General features: G+C 41.8%; 1 protein-coding gene across 1 annotated transcript in view; it reads left to right on the top strand.

Annotated features, from left to right (window-relative positions):
* Positions 1-22,835, top strand: part of lekr1 (leucine, glutamate and lysine rich 1) — a 73,883-nt gene that overhangs the window by 2,070 nt on the left and 48,978 nt on the right. The window contains exon 2 of the mRNA XM_061046239.1: positions 19,128-19,642. Within this exon, the coding sequence (XP_060902222.1) occupies positions 19,128-19,642 (515 nt within the window). The remainder of the gene's footprint in view (positions 1-19,127; positions 19,643-22,835) is intronic.

A 22,835-nucleotide genomic window follows, 5' to 3' on the forward strand; every position in this document is an offset into this window, starting at 1 on the left:
AGATCTTGTCCATGAAGATCACAAACAGGACTGGTGACAAAGGGCAACCCTGGCGGAGGCCAACACGCACTGGGAACGTGTCTGACTTTGTGCCGAGGATGCGGACACAGCTCCCACTTTGGTCATACAGGGACAGTATGGCTCGTACCAACGGCCCCGGGGAGAGGCGACCCTCTCGTTCACCGGGGAAAACTCCAACACAGCGGCGCTCAGCCGGGGGCTTGTGAGTATCCCCACACCCGCCCGGCGCCTCTCACCCTGGGCAACTCCAGAAAAAGAGAAAGTCCAGCCCCTCTCCAGGAGTTTGGTTCCAGAACCGACGCTATGCGTAGAGGCGGGCCCAACTATGTCTAGCTGGTAGTGCTCCACCTCCTGCACCAGCTCCGGCTCCTTCCCCGCCAGAGAGGTGACTTGTCACGTCCCTAGAGCCAGTCTACGCTGCCGGGAATCAGAATGCCCAGGCCTCCGCCTACGCCTGCTACTCGGCTCTGAATGCACCCTTCCCCCATGCCTCTCCCTGCGGGTGGTGGACCTACAGGGCGGCGGCTCTGTGGTTGTTTCGGGCTGAGCCCGACCGGGCCCCATGGAGGAAAGCCCGGCCACCAGACGCTTGCCTTCGAGCTCCACCCCTTGGTCTGGCTCCAGGAGGGTGCCCCGGTTTCCCTCTTCCGGGTGAGGTCGTTTGCTCCAATGTATGCCGCTTCATAGGGGTATTTGTTGAACCACTCTTAGTCTGGCCCCTCCCCTGGGACCACTTTGCCTTGGGAGACCCTACCAGGGGCTAGTGTCCCTGACAACACAGCTCCCAGGTTCACCGGGACATGCAAACTCCTCCACCACGTTAAGGTGGCGATTCTTGGAGGAGCCCAAGAATCACCACCCAAAAAGCCCAAAAATTAATCTTTAAGCATCGGTGAGTGCTAATTAGCTTACATTAGCAAGGTAAGGTTAGCTAGCGATAGTATCAGAATGACTTTTAGCTGTCAATTTCACTGTTCTTGGGCAGTAATGTGAGTTAACGGCAGGAATATTTAGATTTAATCAACACAATCTCTGATTTCAGGATAAGGAGAAGTCTGTTCTTTTTTTCCCTCGCAGGGACCGCTAGGGCCTAACTGTAAGCCATATATGCTTACACACACAAGGAATTTGTCTTTAGTAACTGAGCTCTCAATGTACAAAAAAGTATTTTAAAAAAGTACAATGCTCCTAGAAGTGAGATTACTCACTGAGACTGCTCTCTATCTTTTATTGCTTCCTGTCCCTCTCAGTTAGTCTGTCTGATGCTTTCTAGCAATTTCCCAATTGAGCCCAGTAGACAGCTGTGAACAATGAAATCCCTGGTCTCTTGTGAGGGCAGCTTTTCCATGACCATGTACAAAAAAGGATCCTCCAAGTTGCCTTGGAAAGTCTCCTAATGCATGAATATTGCAGACGCCATAACTCATTTATCCATCTATTTTTCTGCCCTCTGCACTGTGGCCAATGATGGGAATCCGATTTATTTATTGATTTCTGTGGTTGGCATCTTTCCTCTCCCCAGTGTGTCTTTACATCTGTTTCAGTCCTTCTGTTTATGATTTGTGACAAGAGGCATGTGATCACCAGACACACTACAGAGCTAAAACTTCAGAGAGACAGTGAGAAAGAGACAGAGAACGAAAATATCAAAGATCAGAGTGGGAGAGAGAGAGAGAGACTGACATTTTGATCATAGCTCATCCATCTGGTTCAGGCTCAGAATCTACCTCCCTTCCTCCTTCCTTTCCTCCCTCTGACATCCACTCAGTTTCTAATAGGTTGGTAAAATTGAGGATGTTCTTGGCTTAGCCCCCTGCTGAGTACACTTCAGCACCATTTATTGGAGGAGGCTTAGGTGGTTGGGAGCGTGTGGAGAACAAAAAACAACAGAAGCCATGTGCATTGCAACTCTGTGTTGTGGGTAGCACCATGTGCACCGGTTGGTGTGGGAGGCAAAGAGGAGGTGGTGCACTAACAGGCCCATTTAAGTGCTGTTAATCCCGGTGTGCTGGGAGAGGGCTGGCACTAATGTATAATGGTGAGCTGTTGAGAAGGGGAGCACTGCAGTTACCACACACCAAACCCACTATGCCTCCAACCCACACACATTTGAGCACTGAAAAACATGATTGTGCTGAATTCCTAGCTGACATTGTATTTATTGAGTGTACTTTGACACACAGTGATGCAGCTCACATACAGCTACAGGGACACACCTAATCATACATTAAATAAATTAAACAGGATGTGACACCAACAACTGCTTACATAGGATATTTTTGGTTTCTTACTATTTTTTTTTGTTTAAAGATGGATGGATTTAAATGTAGGCTGTAATAATTGGAGACTTGAACTATTTAAAAGTTTCTGTGAAACATATATTATTACAAATTCTTTATCAAGAGCTAATTTCAGTTTTGCATGGAGCTAAGTCCACCACTTCATCTTCAGTGCAGACCTTTAATTCCTTTGACCATAATCATTTTATTGGCAAACACAAAGAAATATATGCACATATGTATTTATATTCCTAAATGTCCTTGTTTGCTGCTTTACATTCCCCTCAGTCTTTTTCTTTCTCAAGGACAAATTAGCACTTCACTTACTGATAGTCTTGGAATTAAAAAGCTCCTGAAACCTGCTTAGCAGGTGACTTGACAAAAAATAGTTCTGCATTAAAAAACACCAGGCGTTGGCGTGCTGTTACAGGTAAAAGTAGGGAGACGATGACTATAATTTGACCCTGGAAGCCCATTGTGATTAAAGCATTCATTTATTTGAAGGATAACCAGAGGATCAAACACACCACTCAGGAGTTTATAAATCTGAGACGCAATCTTAGTACTCTAGTATAAAGTAATCATGTCAGAGGTCATATCATGTATTATGTTCCCTTTTGATTGTCACTGTAGAAAAAAACACCCTCTTCATGTTACAATTAGTCTACTTGGATTTTCTGCTTGCATTTGTTGGATTTGCTAACACAATGTGCTGCTGGATGATGTTGCATTAAAAAAGCTTGTATTGTCGTGGAAGCCATCTGCCAATACAGTGACAACCGCTGTTGTCACTCTGAGAACACAAATTAAACCTTAGTCTATTCCAGCACTGAAACTCAGAACAAAGCTGTTTCGCTTCCACCCTACTTGGCAGAATTTTTTTCTAAGCTGTCAAAGGGACACTTTAACTTTCAAGATTTGTTCCCTGTTTTCTTGCGCAGTGCTCTAGTCCAAATGTGGTTGACAGATTAGTTGTTTTCAGTACATCACGAAGTAGAGTACACCACTGCCTTTTCACGAAAGAAGCTGAGCACCTCTTGTTCTCCATGAGGGGCTGATACTACCTATTCACTTGTCAAATGTCACAGTAGCTCAAGTAGCTCAAACACACTGTGTAATAGGACAAGACGTTCACCTCAGAGGGAGAGGGAAACACGGAGAGAGTGAAAGAGCAAGGAAAGCAAGAGGGACAATACTCCCTGTTAACTTCTCAAATGTTGGTGCCTGTGAAGAGCTCTGAAACACAATGTAACAGGACAGGACGTTCACTTTGGAGATAATTAGCAAGTGAGCGGAGAGCAAGGAAGGGATCATCTTACTGTGTTCGTGTGAGAAGATCAGTGGAGAGAATCACACCAGAGGAACCAAAATTAAGACACGCATACAAAGAACAACACCTACATACGTTCGGTTTCATCCTTAATTTTAATTTTAATTTTAGAGACTTGTTTTTTTTAGTTAAGATTTTACAATGTCCACACAGTCACACAGCGCAGATCCCCCACATTTTGGCAGTGCTCAGAACCTGACACTTAATCACTGTAGTTATGTGGTAAAACAGCATTGGGTTGCAGTTAAGGGCTAGTAGAATGATCGTTGTTATGTGGCCTTTGTAGTCAAACAGCTGTATGGGCGCTTGGGACAGCTGACTGTAACATGCGACTGAAACTCCTCCTTTGTAGGGTGGGATAGGTGACACTGTGTAACCATAGATATGGAAAATAAATATAAATAAAAAATAAATATGTATGAGACAGTGGTATTCTCTGATCTATGCATACTTGATAATATAAAAAAGAGAGATGTGAACACTCCATGAACACTTAAACACCTGCTGTAGAGTTCAAACACACAATCACATTTGACTTGTTGATTGTACCAAAAGGGATTAGCCTCACTTCTCTTTATTAAATGGACTTGAGCTTGTATAGTGCTTTTAGTCTTCTGGCTACTCAGTGCTTTTACACTGCAAGTCACACTGACTCGTTCACACACTGATGGGAGAGGCTGCTATGTTAAAGGGGTCATATTATGCTTTTTCTGGTTTTATATGCTCTTTAGTGTGTTTTCCAAGTGTCCTGTGCATGTTTAGGCACATCTATGTGCAAAAAGTCAAAGTCCGCGGAAACGCGGCTTCTCCTACGTCCTCCTGTTAGCTGCAGCATTAGCTGCATGTAACGCTCGGTTCTAGCCCCCCTCGAAAATTTTTTTGCCAGTGTGACGTCTTGTCAGTGTGATATCACTGATCTAAGTCCATTGACTCGTTGTGGCAAGCCCAGCAGCTCATGTTGCACGCCCATTAACTTCTGTAGCACGCCCACGATATGCCGTAGCCTGCGGTAGCACAGTAGTGCTAAGGTGCTAATGTTTTTGCTCCCTTCGGAGCCAAAGTGGCTGCATTCCCAATATGATAAAAGGGGCCTGACATTTCCGAGAACCGTGCAGAGTGACTGACCAATTACGGCAGAGCCAACAGGCCGACCAATCAGATCAGACTTGGCACACGTGGGGACTCTGAACGTGGGCACTTCAGAGCCTTAGAGAGAGAGTCAGAAGCGTACATGAAAACAGACACTTTTTTCGAACTTTAGCTATTGTGAACATACTTTAGTAGGTACATAGATTAAATATACAAACCCCAAAAAGGGCATAATATGACCTCTTTAAGTGACCACCAGAAGTAATCCCATTCATACAAATTCATGTGCCGACTAAGCAGTTGGGTTTAAGTGTCTTGCCAATGGGTAAATCGCAAATATAGCTACAGGAGCTGGGGCTCAACCCTCAACCTTCCCATTGAGAGATGACTGACTCAACCAATTGAGCCAAAGCCATTGAAAGATGAGTTTTGCCCACTGTAGATGACTTATTTCTTTGGTGCCATCCAAGTGCAGATTCCCAAAGACATCCATTCATTTTTGTGTTTGTGTGTATTTAGCTGCATTTCCAAAATGTACTTGAAATTAAGTTATTTTCAGTTGATTAGGTGAAACAGACGTTTTCATTATTAAATAATATGCTTTCTTTCTCTTCAGCAAAGAGAACAAAACAGTATTTCAGTGGCAGCAGGGCCTTAGTGAATGACAAGTCTGACTTTTGCTAGTGAGGTGATTCCTTTATTGTTACTTTGATAAGACTTTGAAATGTTGCTTGCTGTGTCTGATTCTAGAAACATTTTCATCTTCCTTTTGTGTTTATCTGGTTCACAGAAGGTTCAAAGTAGAGGTATCAATCAAAGTCCTAGCCTGTATCATGTCTTTCCCTGCCTCTAACTGTTGACTGTCCAAGCAAGGTCTCTCATCTGCTCTTTCTCTCCCTCCTTCCCTTCATCCATCCATTTTTTATGTGAGCATGGTATTTTTCTAAAGAAAAAGAGAAGACACAAGCCTCATGTCCCAGTGAGCTACACTGTGCTGCACATCCCTCCATTTCTCTTCTCCTTCAGTTTGTCTCACTTTCTTTTCTTTCTCATTCCCTCAATTATCCTTCCTTGAATAATGGATAGTTTCAAAGCAGACACACTCCTCCCTCTTTTGTCTCGATCTTCTCCCTTCAATAAGACCTCAGGAAGTCACTGGATAATGGTAACACATGTGTTGTCTGTTCACTCCATCAGTGTATCTAAGACTTGTCTCTTTCCTCCTCCTCAATCTTCATCATCTTCTCCACCTTGCATGCCCTTTTCAGTCTGTTGTTTTAAATCTGGGGTGAGAGAGATTAAGAGAGGGAGAGGGGGAATTTTCATCAGGTGAATGCTGATCTGCTGTAATGACTGAGAGACAGCGGGGGGGATTATTGTGCAACATTGTCACGGGTGTCGTCTGGCGCCTGGAAGTACAAAGTGACAATAATGCATGTTAATCCTGGGGTCATTGCAAGGTCACTGCTGCTTTAATATGGCAGTTTTTTTTAATTGAGTGGTCAGACAGTCTACCCATAAATACAAAGGAAAGCACTCATTGATGTTACACTCCATATTACCTGAAATTTCCTACGGCCCTCGCCTTACCTTACCTTACATTTCTGGAGCCTGAGTGCAGCAGAGCACAGCCTTGAGCAGCTGTACAAGTTCACAGTAGAACTACAAGATTGCATGGAGAACAACATGCAAACAACACGTTGCTCTGTGTTTCCAAAGTTGATTTTCTGTTTGTTTGGTTCCTGTTTTGACGTAATGTTGACTAAGTGATGAGATATATGATCTGGATTCTGTATATTGTGTTTTATTTGCTCTGTGTGTTCCCTTGTCTGACTTCCTGTCTGGTTTGATCTACTCTGTTCAGCACGATGAATGCTTGTGTATTTGGAACAGAGCACAGTGGAGTGTCGCTGCTGGCACGCTCCATTGACAAAAACCGCGGCGCGTGCTGTGGAAACAGCAGCATTGACTAGAGACTGACGGAACGCGGCACGTACGGACTATGTGGAAATTGCGGTTTAGGGCTGTCGATGTGAAGGAATTCCCCCTTAAATGATTCAGGGTGGCTCAATAGCTTGGTCTGTGGTGTAATCTAATCACCCCTTTTGATTTGTTTGCACACTTTTTTGTGATTAAGGGGTCAGCAAGTGACAGACAGCAGACAGCGCCTGGTGCTGAAACGAAACACCTTCATGGCAGCAACAGTTATCACCAGAATCACGTCCTCTTGTGACTCCGTTGACAACAGTATCACATATCACAACAAGTTAGCCTCAAGTGGGGAAGCTTGTTGTAAAGACCCATGATAGCCAGCTTCTCTCTCTCTGATGCTGATGTGATTCTAGTCTCTTGGTTTTGATGAGTCAGAGTTGCAGGGAAACTTTAAACAGGAATTTTGTTGTGATTTGTTTGGTAGGTAACAGGTGAAGGTGCTTCAGCATCAGGTGCTGCATCCCTGCTTACATGATGATTGTCATGGCGTTGTTGTCAAGACAATAATAAAATAAATAAAAGTCACAATCAAAAAAACCTCTGGCGAGCCAGATACTATTTGCAAGGTTAGACCTCAGATTCACTGTGTTTCCTTGTTTCACAGGGATCTTTTTTAACAAATTGCATCTAAAGTAACTTTTTCTTCTTTTTAATTTGGCTGAAAAGCTAAATGTTCCAAAAAGGGAAAAGTTACATTCAGTTTAGGTACCTGTGTAGTTTACATTGTTTCTATCTAAATATGATGTGGGGTGAAGTTTTGATGGTGGATTGTTAATATCAGGGTTATTAATTTTTGCGGTTACCGTGACATGCCTTTTCTACATCCATAATGTCTCGAGGTATTTATAAGATTTATTTTAACATACTCTATTAATCATAAAATTCTGGTTTTTACACTCTGTTACTGAGTGACATGCTTCTCACAAATATAGGCCCGAAATACACACATGCCCAAACAGAACCTGTGGACATGCATTAGTGGAGAGATGTCAGAGTCTGGCTGCTACACACGGCTACACAGGGAGCGTGCCAGAGCTGTTGGAGGTTCGGTGCCTTGCTCCAGGGCCCCTTGGCAGTACCAGTGAAGTGCCCTGGCACCTCTTCAACTACCAGACCAACTTCAATACTTTGGTCCGCACTAGGACTTGAGCCAGCGACCCTCTGGTTCCCAACCTGAGTCCCTACAGACTGCTCAACTGCCGCACCAAAGCTACTGCCGATATTTTAAGATATTTCCTCCATTGATTATCGTGAAAATGTTCTTACTCCTTTAGCACTTAGGTATATTCAAAGCTGAAAACAGCCAGTCCTGGCACTTTTTTTATCTGACGTTAAAGGTCTTCCTACAGCTCATTAACTCAGGTCAAATTTGAGGTGAAAAAAGTACAACATAGAGAGATTCAATTTACCACTTATACAAACTAATCACTGCAAGAGGACAATATTTTTTTGTAAACAATCAATTAACTTTTTAACACTCTGCCTTCCTCCAAAGGTAGCTCTAAGTGCAATAAAGCTTCACTTACGTGTACAGTCAGTTTGAATTAGTTCTTCCCCGTTTTACTCATTCATAGGTGTCTGAAGCTTCTTTGCATAATGCACACAGATTCGGCACGAAGTTAAACACTGCAGGCGACAGCACTTGTTTTCTCTTGCTCAAGAAGGTTAAATGAGGTTGCATTATCCTTCGCTTCACCGGCTGTCATCCAGTCAGAGAGAATGTCATTCCACCTGGTTTGAACTACGAACAAAGAAGTCAAAAGCTGGATAAATGTTTAGAAGGTCTGGGTTCACTGACTGTTCAGTAATAAAAGATATAGAACAGTTATACAAGATATAAAACGACACCAGACTGACAGGAAGGCAGACATGCAAACACATTTCAGCCGGTGTTACCTCCCATGGCCTCTCCTGGCTTATGTGCTGTGCCATGTCGTGCCGAGCCTTGTGTTGTGATGCGTGGTCTAGTGGGGCTAACGGAAGCACATGTGTTGTCTGCTAACTCTCATTAATGTAACAGACTATACTCCCCCTTCTCTCTCATGCTTCTCTTTACACTGGTTGACCTGCTGTCCTGCCTTCACCTTATATGTCTACACTCTGTCTGTCTGTCTTTCAAACTTGGGTCCTGATGAACACAGAAAGAGAGTAAATAATGCATAATACAGTCTGTCTCTTTTTGTGGTGGTATATCATAAAGTATATAGTATTGACGTTATCAAGTTAACAAATGAGGATATATTACGAACCTCTCTGCACTATAAAAGTTATGTCTAGGCTGATAGTGGATAAATGAAGGCAGAAAATACAATGTAGATATTATTTTACAGAAGACATGTACTTCATCATAGCAGTTCAAGCAATACTTTGTGGTGTGTTTGCACTTCACATGCACGCGAAGAACAACAACATTGTTCTTTATGCTGTGTGACAGTTAGTTATGTTGAACCTGCTAACAGCTTGTTCAACCAGCTAAAGATCACTGATAGTGTTTTTTTCTGCAGAAGAATAAAAACTCTGGTGTTTTATACAGTTTCCTGTCAAGGCTCAATAAGTTCCACATGTTAAAAGACCCAATTACTGTTAATTAAATGTAAAGGTAGAGACAAAGTTTACTTTATTGCATACTCTTGACTTGTTCATTGTTACCAATTTTGTCAAAATTGTTACCAATTTTTTCAAATGCTCACACATAGGAAACTAGAAATAAACTATATTACTACTACTACTACTAAGTGAAAAAAAAGTAGAGAAGTTTGAAGTGATAGAAGATGCCCCAAATATGGTAAATGGACTTGAGCTTATATAGCGCTTTTCTAGTCTTCTGACTCAAAGCGATTTTACACCTCATGTCACACCTACACATTCTTGACCTTCCAGTTGAGAGACGGCAACTCTGCCAAATGACCCACAGCTGCCCGATATACCACAATCTCTGGATATTACATATTTTTGCACGACTGTTTTGATATTTCTTCTGTTGCTGGTCAAAAGTGGACTCACTTCCCAAATCAACAGATATTTATGGACATGTTTGGACAGCTGGAGAAATCGAGACCACAATCTTAAGTAACTTGCACCCATCTGCTTTGGAAAAAAATACTATAAGACTGTTTGGTTGGCCCCCGTACATACACATACACAAAAACACATACACATCAACAGAAAGGCAGAACAAAATGGATACAGACAGTCTTCTGCCTGCTCCTAGGGCTAGTTGTTTGTTGTAGTACCAGCCCTTGCCGTGCCGTGCCGTGCCTCTCCTTGTGTTGGATGTGATGTGATGCGTGGCCAAGTGCTGGTAGAGACAGCCATAGGTGATTCTTTCCCTGCCACTGCCCTTTCCTGGTTTCCACGCAAAGGAGCAACTAAGGTAGGCGGCCATGCAGACGGGAAACAGAAGGCAAGGGGCTAGAATATATGCAAACAGCAGGACTGTTGGTCAGCAATAAACATACAACCCTGATCAAACCCCCCACCAAGCCCTCTCTTTGTTATGGAACCTTTTCTTAACCGTATGGTTAAAACCTTTCTTCCTGCACTTTGTCTTCTTGGCTGACTCTTTCATGACTTTCTTTTGCTGTTTATTTCATTATATGCAGACTGTTTACACGAGTGGTTAAACAGATCACAGCAGATCTGTTATCTGTTTGGATCACCCCCAGCAGTTTCAGGACGCATGTGATCCGTGGATCGATAGAAAATATATCACCATGGTGTAAATCCCTGTGAACAGAAGGCAACATTTAGGAAGTGCGTGTAGGCTCAATGGAGATCTGCTGAACAAATAGGAAGGCTACTTAGTCTTACATGCAGAAACTGAACTCAGAGCACTGATATTTCAGTCTGTATGAATTGTTTGAATAGACTTTTCTCTTTTAATCCCACTGCTTATCGTCTGTGTTTATCCTGAATATCATGAACAGTTTCTAAATACAAAGGGGGTTTAGGTAAATCTAATTGCTTGTATTTATTATTGGAATTGTGGCAATGAGTATGCAGTGAAGAAGATAGAGGATATGATAGGCTACATTATTTAGACTGATGGATCATTGAGATTGACTTCTATTATAAATGCACATTCTGACTCATGGCTAGCTGAATAGAAAAGTTACATCAGAAACAACAAATCTGATCCCTGACAAAAATCTGTGACCCGATCCAAACCGTAAGATTTGTGATCCATTGCACCAAATCTGACTTTATGTGTGTGAATGATTGACTGTGGACTGCACTGTGCTACTCCCTCATGCGGACACACAGACCAGACACTGGCCATCTCACACTCGTTGATTCATCCACTCCACAGTACAGTATGCCCCTGATCTGTCTACCCCCCCCCTCCGTTCTCTCTTCTACTCACACGCCACTGCCCTCCCCCTGCACTTCCCTCTATCCCCTGTGACCACTACTACCCCCCCCCCCCCCCCCCTCCTGTCTCCTCCGCACATACCCAGGTTCACACACGCAGTCATACCCAGATAAACAGACATAAAAACATATTCATTCACAAAGACACGCACACAGGGCAGTTGTCGTGTAACTTACACGTATGCACACACATAGTCACAAACATGCCCACGTTTTTCACTCGTGTACTAGCTCTTAAATACACACACACACACACACACACACACACACACACACACTTCGCACCACACATCATGTGATGTGTGGTGCGCCATGGGGTCCAGATGAGTGGAATCTCAGTGTTGGCTCTCGCTACACTGAGCACCACAGGGGGTCTTTATCGTCGCAAAAATCAACAAAGCCACAGTCACGAAGCACTGTCTCGATCACTCACACAAACACATGCACACACATAAATACACAACTATGTGTGCACATGCATCCAGGCATAATCACACACACACACGGAAAAAAAAAACCCACAAAATGCAGAAGGGGAAAAAAAACAAAAATAAAACCAAACGCTCTCTCACACACACACACACACACACACACACACACACACACACACACACACACACCAAGTGATAAAAGCTCATAAAAACATTCTGGTTCTGACACGCAAAGACATGAGCACAGCTGTGAAATAATTTCAGAAGGACACACACACACACACACACACACACACACACACACACACAACCCTAACCCCTCATGCACTTTCTCAGTCCAAAAGGGAAAATAATTGTGTAAAATTAGGTGAAAAAAAACGTAACTACTTAATCCCTTCTTAAATGCTTGCGTGATCTATCGTGTCTATGATTTCACAGACCAGCAGATAGAGGAGCACGATGGATTGCCAGCTAAGCAGATAGAAAGGAGAAAGCAATTGGGAGATTGAGATGGAGAGAGAGAGAGAGAGAGAGAGAGAGAGAGAAAAAAAGAGTTTAGAAGGATTCAGGTATAATGCGAGGCAGCACCCTGCCTCTGCCTTTGTTTTTTTCCTCTGGAAATCCGCCACCCATCATCATATCACTTGATTAAACCTAATCCTAATGCCTCTAATCGCCTAGGCACCCAAAAAATACCTAAGTGCCTTGTACCCCTCCACAACATCTCTAAACAGATTTCAATAACCGTTTCTCTGTTAGAGTGGGTTTGAGTGTACTAGATGTCTTCTTTCACAAATTGTAAAAGGGTATTTGAGTTTTTCAGCTGAGTATTAAAACATAAAATGATTAGACTGTTGGTGAAAATCTGTAGTGTTTATACACTCTCTCTCCTGCTTTGTCGACCTGTGTGTTCTCTGTCTGTTATTAGAGCACTGGAATTATACTATCTATCTAATAATGTTTGGCTGATATTGATTGATCTTTTGACTGTTCAGTTCCAAAAGTTTTATTTTTTTAGAAATAGTAACTAATAGAGACAAAGAGGAAGGGTGTTAGTTGCAGCCAAGTGAAAACGTTTAATCTGCTTAAAGACCAATATCACACAACTCTAGCCTTTTCCCCAGTGAGGGCCTGCATTAGTTGTCTAAACTTATACACTCATGATATAGCGCTCCTTGCTTCTCTTGAATTGACCCTAAAGCCTGTTGCAGCATTGATTTGTAGGTGATTTTGAGTGAAAGATGATTTTATGCAGTGTGTGGCCTTGAATGTTTACAGGTACACACTACTGTGTGTGTGTGTGTGTGTGTGTGTGTGTGTGTGTGTGTGTGTGTGTGTGTGTGTGTGTGTGTGTGTGTGTGTGTGTGTGTGTGTGTGTGTGTGTGTGTGTGTGTGTGTGTGTGTGTGTTTGTGTGTGTGTGTGACTGTGACTGTGTGCATCAAGTGACTGCATGCCTGTTTGGTTAGTTTTTGTCATGGAATGCATGACTGAGTGAGCAAATTGACACGGAAGGTAGTCTGTGCGTGCGTGTGTGTGTGTGTGTGTGTGTGTGTGTAACATGAACAATCCATGTTCGTGACAGTGACCTTATTCTGGTGTTTTGATGAGCCAGATGGATCACGGCAGCTGTAGCTGAGAAAGCAGAGGTGGACAACGGAGTGGAACAGGAAGACGAGGAGGAGAGGGAGGAAAGAGGGAAAAGGACAAAGGGAAGGGACTTTTAAAGATTCAGACACGACAAACCAGGAGTGAAGGGGTGGACTTAAATGTAGCAGAAGAGAGGTTATCATTCTGGGAATAACTAGATCTTTTTATGTGTCTTGTCTGCATTGCGGAACATCCCCAGCACATGAGACAATGACTGCAGACATTTGCACACAGACACACACGCAGACAGTCAGGGAGTTAAAAAGGCATCGTGTAAATTAATTATGTTTCTTATCCTGGCAAGACACCAACCAACCACAGAATGCCCCCACCCTGTCGCCTCCACTCACACCCCCTGCATCACTCCACCCCTCCTAAATGTTTCACATCAGGCAAGAGGTAATAGCCCCATGTTTAATTGATGCAGCATTGAGGCATTGTGGTGATAAAATGGGCTGTGGAGGGGGTCCTAGTCCTAGTCAAAAAATACAGACATTCAGTCACACAGAGCGCAGCCTTACCTGTTAGGTGTAGACACATGCCTCAAGAGGTGGCCGCTATGTGGTTATTGACCCTAAGAAACACACACAGGTAGTACTAATATACCCTGAGGCATTATGCCTGTTTTGCATTATTACATATGCTTACTTAATTATGAAATCTTTTGTAACAGATATTTATGTACTCTATGTATAATAGAATAGAATCAGAACATGTATGCAAAATGCAATTTAATATTTTAAATGAGAGAGAGAGAGATAGAGAAGAATGATCTAAGAGGAGCCATATAAATGTGTGCACAAGAAGGGAAGAAGTTTAGGTGTGCTGAAGAGGAGCATCAACTGGTGGCTGGTTTAAAACATTTTACTCCATCCTCTCACTCATTCTCTTTTTTCAGTATTCGTAGGTTTCATTCAATTTCTCATTCCTACCCTTCTAAGGTATGTTTTATGGTAGTAGTTTGTGATTGTGTGTGTGTGTGTGTGTGTGTGTGTGTGTGTGTGTGTGTGTGTGTGTGGGGTTAGTTTTGTGGTTTGAGTGCTAAGTGAACGTGTCAGTGCCCAGGGCAAGAGGTCTCCCCTTGGGGCCCAACTCAGTCACGGGAACACACAGCCCACTGGTGGTGCAGACATTCGCCCTCAGGGTGTGTGTAGATGTGTGTGTGAGTTCGCAGCGAGTTAGCCATTGTATGAGTTTTTTTTTTATTTCTGAGGATCCGTATGTGAGTAGATTTACCCGTGTGTGTATTATATCTCTTTCTTTTGTTTGTAATATATACTTGTTTGTGCTTTTAACTGTGGGTTTTAAGGTTCATGTGTTTGTAAGTCATTGAGTCTTTGGCTGTTTTTTTTTTGTTTTTTTCTCCCTTCCTTTCATCTGCCTCTGTGTGCAAAATGGTTGTCTATCTGTTAGAAGTGTGCGTCTCTCTCTCTCTGTGTGTGTGTGTGTGTGTGTGTGTGTGTGTGTGTGTGTGTGTGTGTGTGTGTGTGTGTGTGTGTGTGTGTGTGTGTGTGTGTGTGTGTGTGTGTGTGCCGTCTTTATTTGTGAGTGTGTGTGCCAGTGCCAAACTGTATTTACAGCATTCAACCTCTGGTCTCTTTATAATGTTTGGATGCATACTGGTTGTGTGTCTTCATGAAAACATCACTTGCAGTACTCCCAAGCCATTTACATACGAAAGCATTTTTGTAAAAAAAATAAATAAATCTCACAAAGAGAGTCGTACACACACTCAGACCCACACCAAGCGCACACAGACAGACACACACACACACTTAGTATTTTTGCTGTATCTATGCCTCGAGGAACCATGAGGACATCTGCACAATAAACACTAAAACCCCCTGAGCCCCAGTCCCAAATATTGCTCACACTTGCACGCACTTACTCTCTTTCTCTCTCTCTAATTCTCTCTTGGCCTTCCACCCTCACACACTCGAGCACATTTGTACTGCAAATAGATAATACCCAATACTCTCCTGAGTGCATTTTGTGGCAACACAATGTAATACATTGTTTTGTTGTAGAGCTTTTTCTCAACCCACACTAATATGTTTCCTCATCTCACTTTCTATCCTCTCTGTCCAATTCTATTTCTCTACAAGCAACCAAATCAATAACGATAACTTTGTGTGTTTTGCTGTTCAGTACAGGGAACCCCTGCATTGTTTTTCCCATTGGGCGTGTTCGCTTATGGCATGACGTTGCCATAGATGGATAGAACATTCCTGAAATTCATCTGCCTAGTAGAACATTACAAGGAGCATAACTTAGTTGAGAGCTATTGTAACAATTCTGGGCTTTCCATGAAATGGAGGGCAGCATTTCAATTTGTATTTAAAAAAATGTTTGAGTGCTTTTCCCCATATGTACACACACATCACATGCTCTATTTCAGCCCTTTTTTATTTATTGTATCAGTTTAGTCAAGAAGTCAAGATCTCTCAACTCAGTGTTTCCCCTACCATTATATTGCCCCCCCCCCCCGCAAGGTCAAGCAGATTTATTTTTGGTCTTTTTGTGCCTTTAATTTTAGGGATAGGATAGTAGATATAGTCGGAAATCAGGGAAAGAAGTCATTTAAGGATACCTTTCCGATAGAAAAGGACATCTGTCATTAAAAGTAACACATGAACACCAAGATTCCTTCAAGTGTTTGTGTCGGCGTGTCGTCATGTCAGCTTTCCCCCCCCCCCCCCCACGCTGTAAACCTAGGGGAAACACTCCAACTAGTTTTTGTTTTTTATTCAAGAAGTTTTTGTTTGTGAAAAAGCCTCACGACTTTTGAAAACTGGATCCAAGCCATATTTGGAGGATGTTTGATATGCAAATATATGTACACACATTCATCTCAGTATGGACTAATTTAAATAAGAGTCATTTGTCCTACAGGCACAGCCCACACAATGACGATGTCAGACAGCAACAAAAGTGCACCACAGCAGCTGAACAGAATCCCTGCATCTACTGTACCAGCTTCTCATTTAGTTACTCTGTCCTGTGAAGTTCTTTACCATGACTTGACAGCATCGTTTGAGGATAAAGCAATGACTACATCCTTCCTGGTAACCTGATATAACGCTTTATTACCACCATGCAGAATTCAGAATCAAATGCCCTGTGTCACTCCATGCATAAATTTGGATCTGATTGCTTGGACATAAAAGTGCAAAAAGGGTTGCAAAGCTCTGATGTGGGAAATAAATCTGATTTGTTTGAAGAAGTTTTTTTTCAAAGGACATAAACTTTTGTACAGAGATTTTCATCCACAGACAATGAATAATAGATGCTCTTGAATTACGTCCCTGCAGGAGCTAGGGGTTTGAACCCCCCTCTTTTGATAAAGAGACGACCAACTCTACCACTGAGCCACAGACAGCTTCTCTGTTTCATTGGGTAAAGGTCAAGTCAAATAGGAGGTTACTCTTTTAGACAAAATAGCCATTAAAAAATTGATAAAACTCCTATCAGCCTCAGCTTCACCTTGTTTTTAGCGCTTATAGTTCCAATCAAATGTGATCATGCAAAACGAAGGCGTTGAACATGTCAAACCATTACCTGCAAAGTGACACCAATGAGCCTGCCACATGGTCGACAGAATACACATATGGATGAAAACCTTATAAAGCAAAGACACTCCTGCTCTGTGGGCTCCTTTGCACTTTGTGCTCTATGGGGTCTTTAGTCTTGTTGTGATTTGATAATTTAAACACACAGGTTCTGAGGTTGAACAGCCTTCTCCTCCTGTACCTCAGCACTTGGTGTGAGTGCAGTGTTCTTCTTCCAGAAGCCTTCTGCTGTCTGTCTTTCTGTCTGTCATGGCTGCAAGAAGACAGACTCCCACTGTCCTGAAGACACATACTGCACCTTGACCTGACACGGATAGACAAGATGCTAACACAGAGCAAGACGGCACTGTGATAGGTGAGGGAAGCTCCATGCAGCTGATGGAGTGCCTAAGGGGAAGAGAGAGAGAGAGAGAGAGAGAGAAAGCTTTTTCCTTGACTTCCCTCAATCATTTGTCAGGTCAACAGCACTTTCAAGAGTTGCTCTGTGTTTTGTCTGTCTGTCTTGACTACCCTCCTGCCATGCTTATTGACTTGTTCCACTCTTGAAAGAAGAAGGAAAAAGAGAAGCAGTGGAAGAGATAAGGAAAAGACAGTGATCATTAGTTTGACCCAATTTACTGTCTTTCAGGAAAAGATTTCAAGCAGTTGTTGCCAATCATTTGATGTACCCCCCCCCCCCTTGCTGTTGCTTCATGTTTAGGCTATTTCTTTTTGTAGGTATGTATTACCAGAGAAGACAAAAATATAAGACTCAATACTTAAAATTCAGGTCCTGGGAGAAGAAACAACACTCGTGCCATTAGTTTCCTTGACATTTTGGTCACACCTAAAGACGTCTGTGTCAATAAATCTATCATGGCAACCACATATCCTGTGTCATGACAGTAGTTATTACACTTCCCTGGTGTCCTCCCATGTACGTCATTTTTGTGTGCAAGCCTCTTTCACCTTGTTTACATCATGAAGCAGTCGATTTGCAGCTTTCTGACATGGGAGGCGTCAGCTTGTCATCCACATGCCAGTTGCCTCCCTGCCACACATCATCATGAAGATGAAAGCTTAGCGGATGTGATCTTATCCCTCATAAACCCTGAAAGAATTGACAACAAAGAGGGAATTTCAGGAGTTGTTATTACTGACAGACAACAGTAAAAACAATATCTGAAGGAGGGATTAGAGCATCTGTATTCTCTGCTTTGAAGTGCAGACAGATAAATAGATGTCTTTGACACCAGCGGTTGCAACAGATGATTTTGATGGATAATTGGGTGTTGTCACTGAAAATGTTTATATAGACAACTTTGAAACATCTAGTTGTAAAGGCCCCATGCAATTAATCATCAAAACAGATTGCTATATATTTACTCATTCTACATTTTATTAGCTGATATAACTGTTTATACATTCAATTAATTTATACATTACATACTAATTAGTGCTGTAACACTGCAGCGTCTCCCTGCAGACACACTGATGGAACACCTCTGCACCTTTGAAAGGCTCATTTCACTTTAGAAAACCTGAGACCACTCAGTTGAAAAGTCGAAAGCAATATCCACCTTGTGATATCAAACATTTATCTTTGTTGCCGTCATCTTAAACTGGTTTTATTTACTTTTCCATCTGTAAAAACTTTTTTTTAATCCCGTGGTTAATGTTGAATCTACCACACGTTCCTTATTAACTTATAAAATAAAAGCTATTTGTATCCAGAAAGGAAGTAAACTACCCTCAGCTTAAGACGGTACAAAAACACAAAATAAAAGCATAACAAAAACGTATACACAAAAAAAACAAGGAATTTCAAACCTGTGGTTAAACCTGCAAATAATTGCAAATTCAATATTTTATTGTTTGACAGCACTAATATTAATATTTTTTTAGCTCTATACTCGTACTCATACGTTTTCAGGAGTCAAGAGTTGTTCTTAATGACAAAGTGTGTATGAAGTGTGTCACAAGAATGATGAAGCCTGAAGACGCCTGTTAAAAGAAACTTAAGAAGTTGTTGTACTTCTAATAGAGGTGGCTGTGCTCTGTGGCAGAGTTGGTCATTTCTCAAACGGCAAATCGAGGGTTTGATCCCCAGCTCCTGCAGATAGATATTGATGTATCCTTGGGAAAGACACTTATCCCCAAGTTGCTCCCGCTACTTTGTCAATGGTGTGTGAATGTGTATGAATGAGATTAGCATACTGATGGCTTGTGGACATTCATTTTGGACGTAGCAGCCTCTTCCACCAGTGTGCGAATGAGTTAGTGTGACCTGCGGTGTAAAAGTGTTTGAGTAGTCAGAAGACTAGAAAAGCGCTAGACAAGCTCAAGTCCCTCACCATTCTGTTATTACATCTAAATTACTGTATCATATCTAACTTGTTGTTTGTTTTTATTCCACAGATGGAGCACAGTGAGACGGTGTGTTCTTACTGTGGCATAAGCTACCTCATTTTCCACGAGTTCCACCAGCTCCAGACCCAAGTGGCTCAGCTTAAGGCTGAGCTCCAGGGATTGAGAGAGAAAGCCAAGAGAGAGAAGGCCCAGCAAGAGGCACTGGAGCTGGGCAGGTTGGAATGGGAGAGGGCATTTCACCTGGAGGGGAGGAAACAGGTAGAGGTGAAAGAGAAAAGCATCAGAACAGAGCTAGAAGAGAGGATGAAAGACATGGAGACCGCTTTGAGAGAGTTTGAGATGAATAGGAGAGAGATGGAAGAGGAGTTCCAGAAAAGCAGTGAAGAAAACGAGAGACAATTGAGAAGAGAGCTGGGAGACTCAGAGGCTGAGAGACTGAGGAAGCAGAGAGAAGAGCTGGAGGGTAGGGCCGAGGAGAGAGAGAAAGTTCAGAGTGACGCACTTCAAAAGGCCAATAAAAATGTAGACGAGCTGAGAAAAAACCTCCAACAGCTGGAAGAGAGGTGAGATTTTTATGTTTGTCTGTGCTTCCCGTCCCTGGTGTGAAATGATCTCTAATGCCAGGCTTCATGTGGGCAATTATCCTGTGAGTCATGCTGTTAACATAAAAACACACAAACACACTCTTAGAGGAGTCATATGTATCCTGTTCTTTTATATGTGTATGTATGTATATCTGGCACCAACCTCGTTGCATAATTATATATTTTACTGTCATCCTCAACTACTTTCATCATCCAATACCTAGAAAAGAAAATGCCAAATGGATAGATGTAAATACGTAAGGGTCTGTTGAGTGTTGCAGATTGATTTCCATGAAACAAGACTGTTTTCCACTAGGTGTTCAGGAGGGGCTGGAAATGTTTTGCTTAACAACAAACTCACACACAACCTGGTGTTAGCATTTAATTTGGGAGGAAAATGTATTTTTAAACAGTGCTTGAGAAACATCAGATTGCTGTCTTTATCTAGACAACAAGTGAAAATGTCTATCTTGCTTATATTTAGTGGGGAAAAAACAATGAGACCCTAATACAAGTTTGGATACATGTTCAGAAATGATACACCAGGGGGGACACTTTGTTCAGTGCCAGGATTTGAGGAGGTGTGAGGTTAACAAAAATAACCCTTTCAACCTTATAACAAGGCAGAAAGGGATAGTTCCATGTACACATATTATTTATATTTTAGTCTATTAGCAACACTCTTTCCAAGAGATTTGATCCTATATTTCACTCCATTTACATACCGAGGCATCTGATTGGTAGTTAACATGTCCCCTGTCCCTTGATTGTTTCATTGGTTAATTATAATAATATAAAACTGAATGTTCTTCTGGTTTATTGTTTTGTTTTGTTAAATGTCTATTTCAACTTTAACCAATTTTTAAACAGATTTTTTGCCTTTGCAGTGTTTTGTACGTCTGGATAATTGGCAAACTGATTGACTGTACTCTAAATCTGAAAAGTTTGTTTCAACACTCCCATCAACATCACAGATGCAGAAATGAAACACATGCTCATAATAGAAGAGAATGCAACAGATTCAAACAGCACGTCCTCTTCTCTTCATTGCTGTGCTGTCGTTTATGGCTTTTTTTCTCTCCTCGCCTACACATGTTCTGTATCTCGGCTGAATTCAACCGATTCAGGCATGTTCTCTGGGGGCTGCTCCTAGCTATATGTGGGAATGACAGAATATACCAAAACAACGGAATCACCTGATCTCAGGCTGCTAACTTACTCAGAGCTAATAGCTCGTTGTTTTACTTCATTTTAACTTATAAGTGCAATGTCAGAGAAAGTAAAATTGTGTGTGTGTCTTTTTGCATTAAGTGGCATGTGGTGCACACACCCACAAATAGGTGGTGAAGATTCCTATTGTGCTTCACTTACATCAGCTCTAAAGTGTTGGTAATCAAATAGCAGGTGTCTGTAATCGAGCAGCCAACACAGGCTAAGTCAAGTTTGTGGGAAACACTTACAGACTAATTAGCATACCGTGAATGACACATAAACATTTTAAGACACCTTCAAAGCCTCATCTTAAGATGCCCAGTGTATAGCACTAATGGACAATCTTTTAGAGGGTTCTGTGGACTAAATATATATTTTTATTAAATATTTCTTTCAATTGTATACTTTACTTTATACTCAAGGCCATTAGAGAAAATCCAATATCAGCAATAGGCAAATCATTATGGATCATGGCTTAAACACCCAGTATGAATGGATTCAAAGTGAATATTCTGTCTTATTTTTTGTTTGTAGAGGCCACAGCCAGTCTGCTCATTCGGCTTTCTGGCTTTCAGGTTGTCCGTATGTTGTTATGTGCATGGTAGACTGCTGAGCCAATCCACTATCTGGTCTAATGTAAGCTGATTATCTCTCCCGTACACTGCCTCTTCATTGAGTGAACATTGCACGCAAACACACACACACAAACAAACACATGCTGTGCACAGTTGTGCTGTGGAGCCTTGGGGCCAAGAAAGGGTCACGAGGTCAAAGTTGGGGCAGAGATAATGATGCACGGTACAGCGATGTGTGAGAGGCCAGTACGGACTGACAGCAGTGAATCTCTCTTTTGCTCTTTTTTTTAATCTTTTTGTTTTTTTTATTTTTGTGTCCTTCTGCCAGCTTAGAAATCCTTTAATCGTATGTCTATTTTTTTTTTAATGAAATATTCTCATGAAAATTAAGTAATCTACCCCATAATAAAAAAGGGTTATTCACTCATTTACTCTCTTTCTCTCTACCACTTCCCTTTGTTGTCCTCCCGTTGATACTTTCACCAATAATTTGCCACAAACACTCACACAGATGAAGAACAGATCAAATAGAGGGAGAGAAATAAAGAGAATAAACATGAGAGTCGGAGTTAATTAGGCTTGTTTTACACAGCAGGATTGTGACTTGATTGTGACTTTGTTGTTAGGTCAGATTGGTTTTGATTGACAGCCCTTCTCTTAGCACAGTGTTTTAATTGGGTGATCATTTCCATAAAAAGACAATAGATATTAAAAGGAGTGGACACAAATGCTTCTAGCCAGCAGGGTACTAAAAAAGGTTTTGACCTTTCCAATTAACCTTACTACTTTTAATTAGAGTGCTGACCTGGACCTGCACAGACAACTACAACTACTGTGTGTGTGTGTGTGTGTGTGTGTGTGTGTGTGTGTGTGTGTGTGTGTGTGTGTGTGTGTGTGTGTGTGTGTGTGTGTGTGTGTGTTTATGTTTATTGTAGTTATTTAACAGCACCTTCTCCATGAAAAACAACCCTAATTCAACTTTAAGCAGTCAAACAGCGTGTGTGTTTGTGACTGCTGTGTTTAAGATTGTTTGTGTATGACGGACAAAAGGAAGGTGTGAAGGGCAGCGATATGAAGAGTGCAGTTAATCTGATTTCTTAAATGTCACCTGCTACACAAGTTCAGACACAGATCTGCTGACCTATTCTGATTTGCTCAATAATATTATAAAAGGGCAAATATGTTGTTCAAAGTGACATAATTTTGAAAGTAAATCAAAACAAACAAAGATTAAGATTATACATACAGTTATCTGATTGATAGCTAATCCTGAAGTCATCTATTAGTTTATTCTAGGCCAGTTTAAGACAGAATGTTTGCTTGGCCAAGATGACAAGAGGCAGATTTGTATCAAAGTTCATCTGGTCGCTCAACTCAATACATTT

The sequence above is a fragment of the Labrus mixtus genome, chromosome 9 (genome assembly GCF_963584025.1).
Source record: "Labrus mixtus chromosome 9, fLabMix1.1, whole genome shotgun sequence".
Taxonomy (NCBI): domain Eukaryota; kingdom Metazoa; phylum Chordata; class Actinopteri; order Labriformes; family Labridae; genus Labrus; species Labrus mixtus.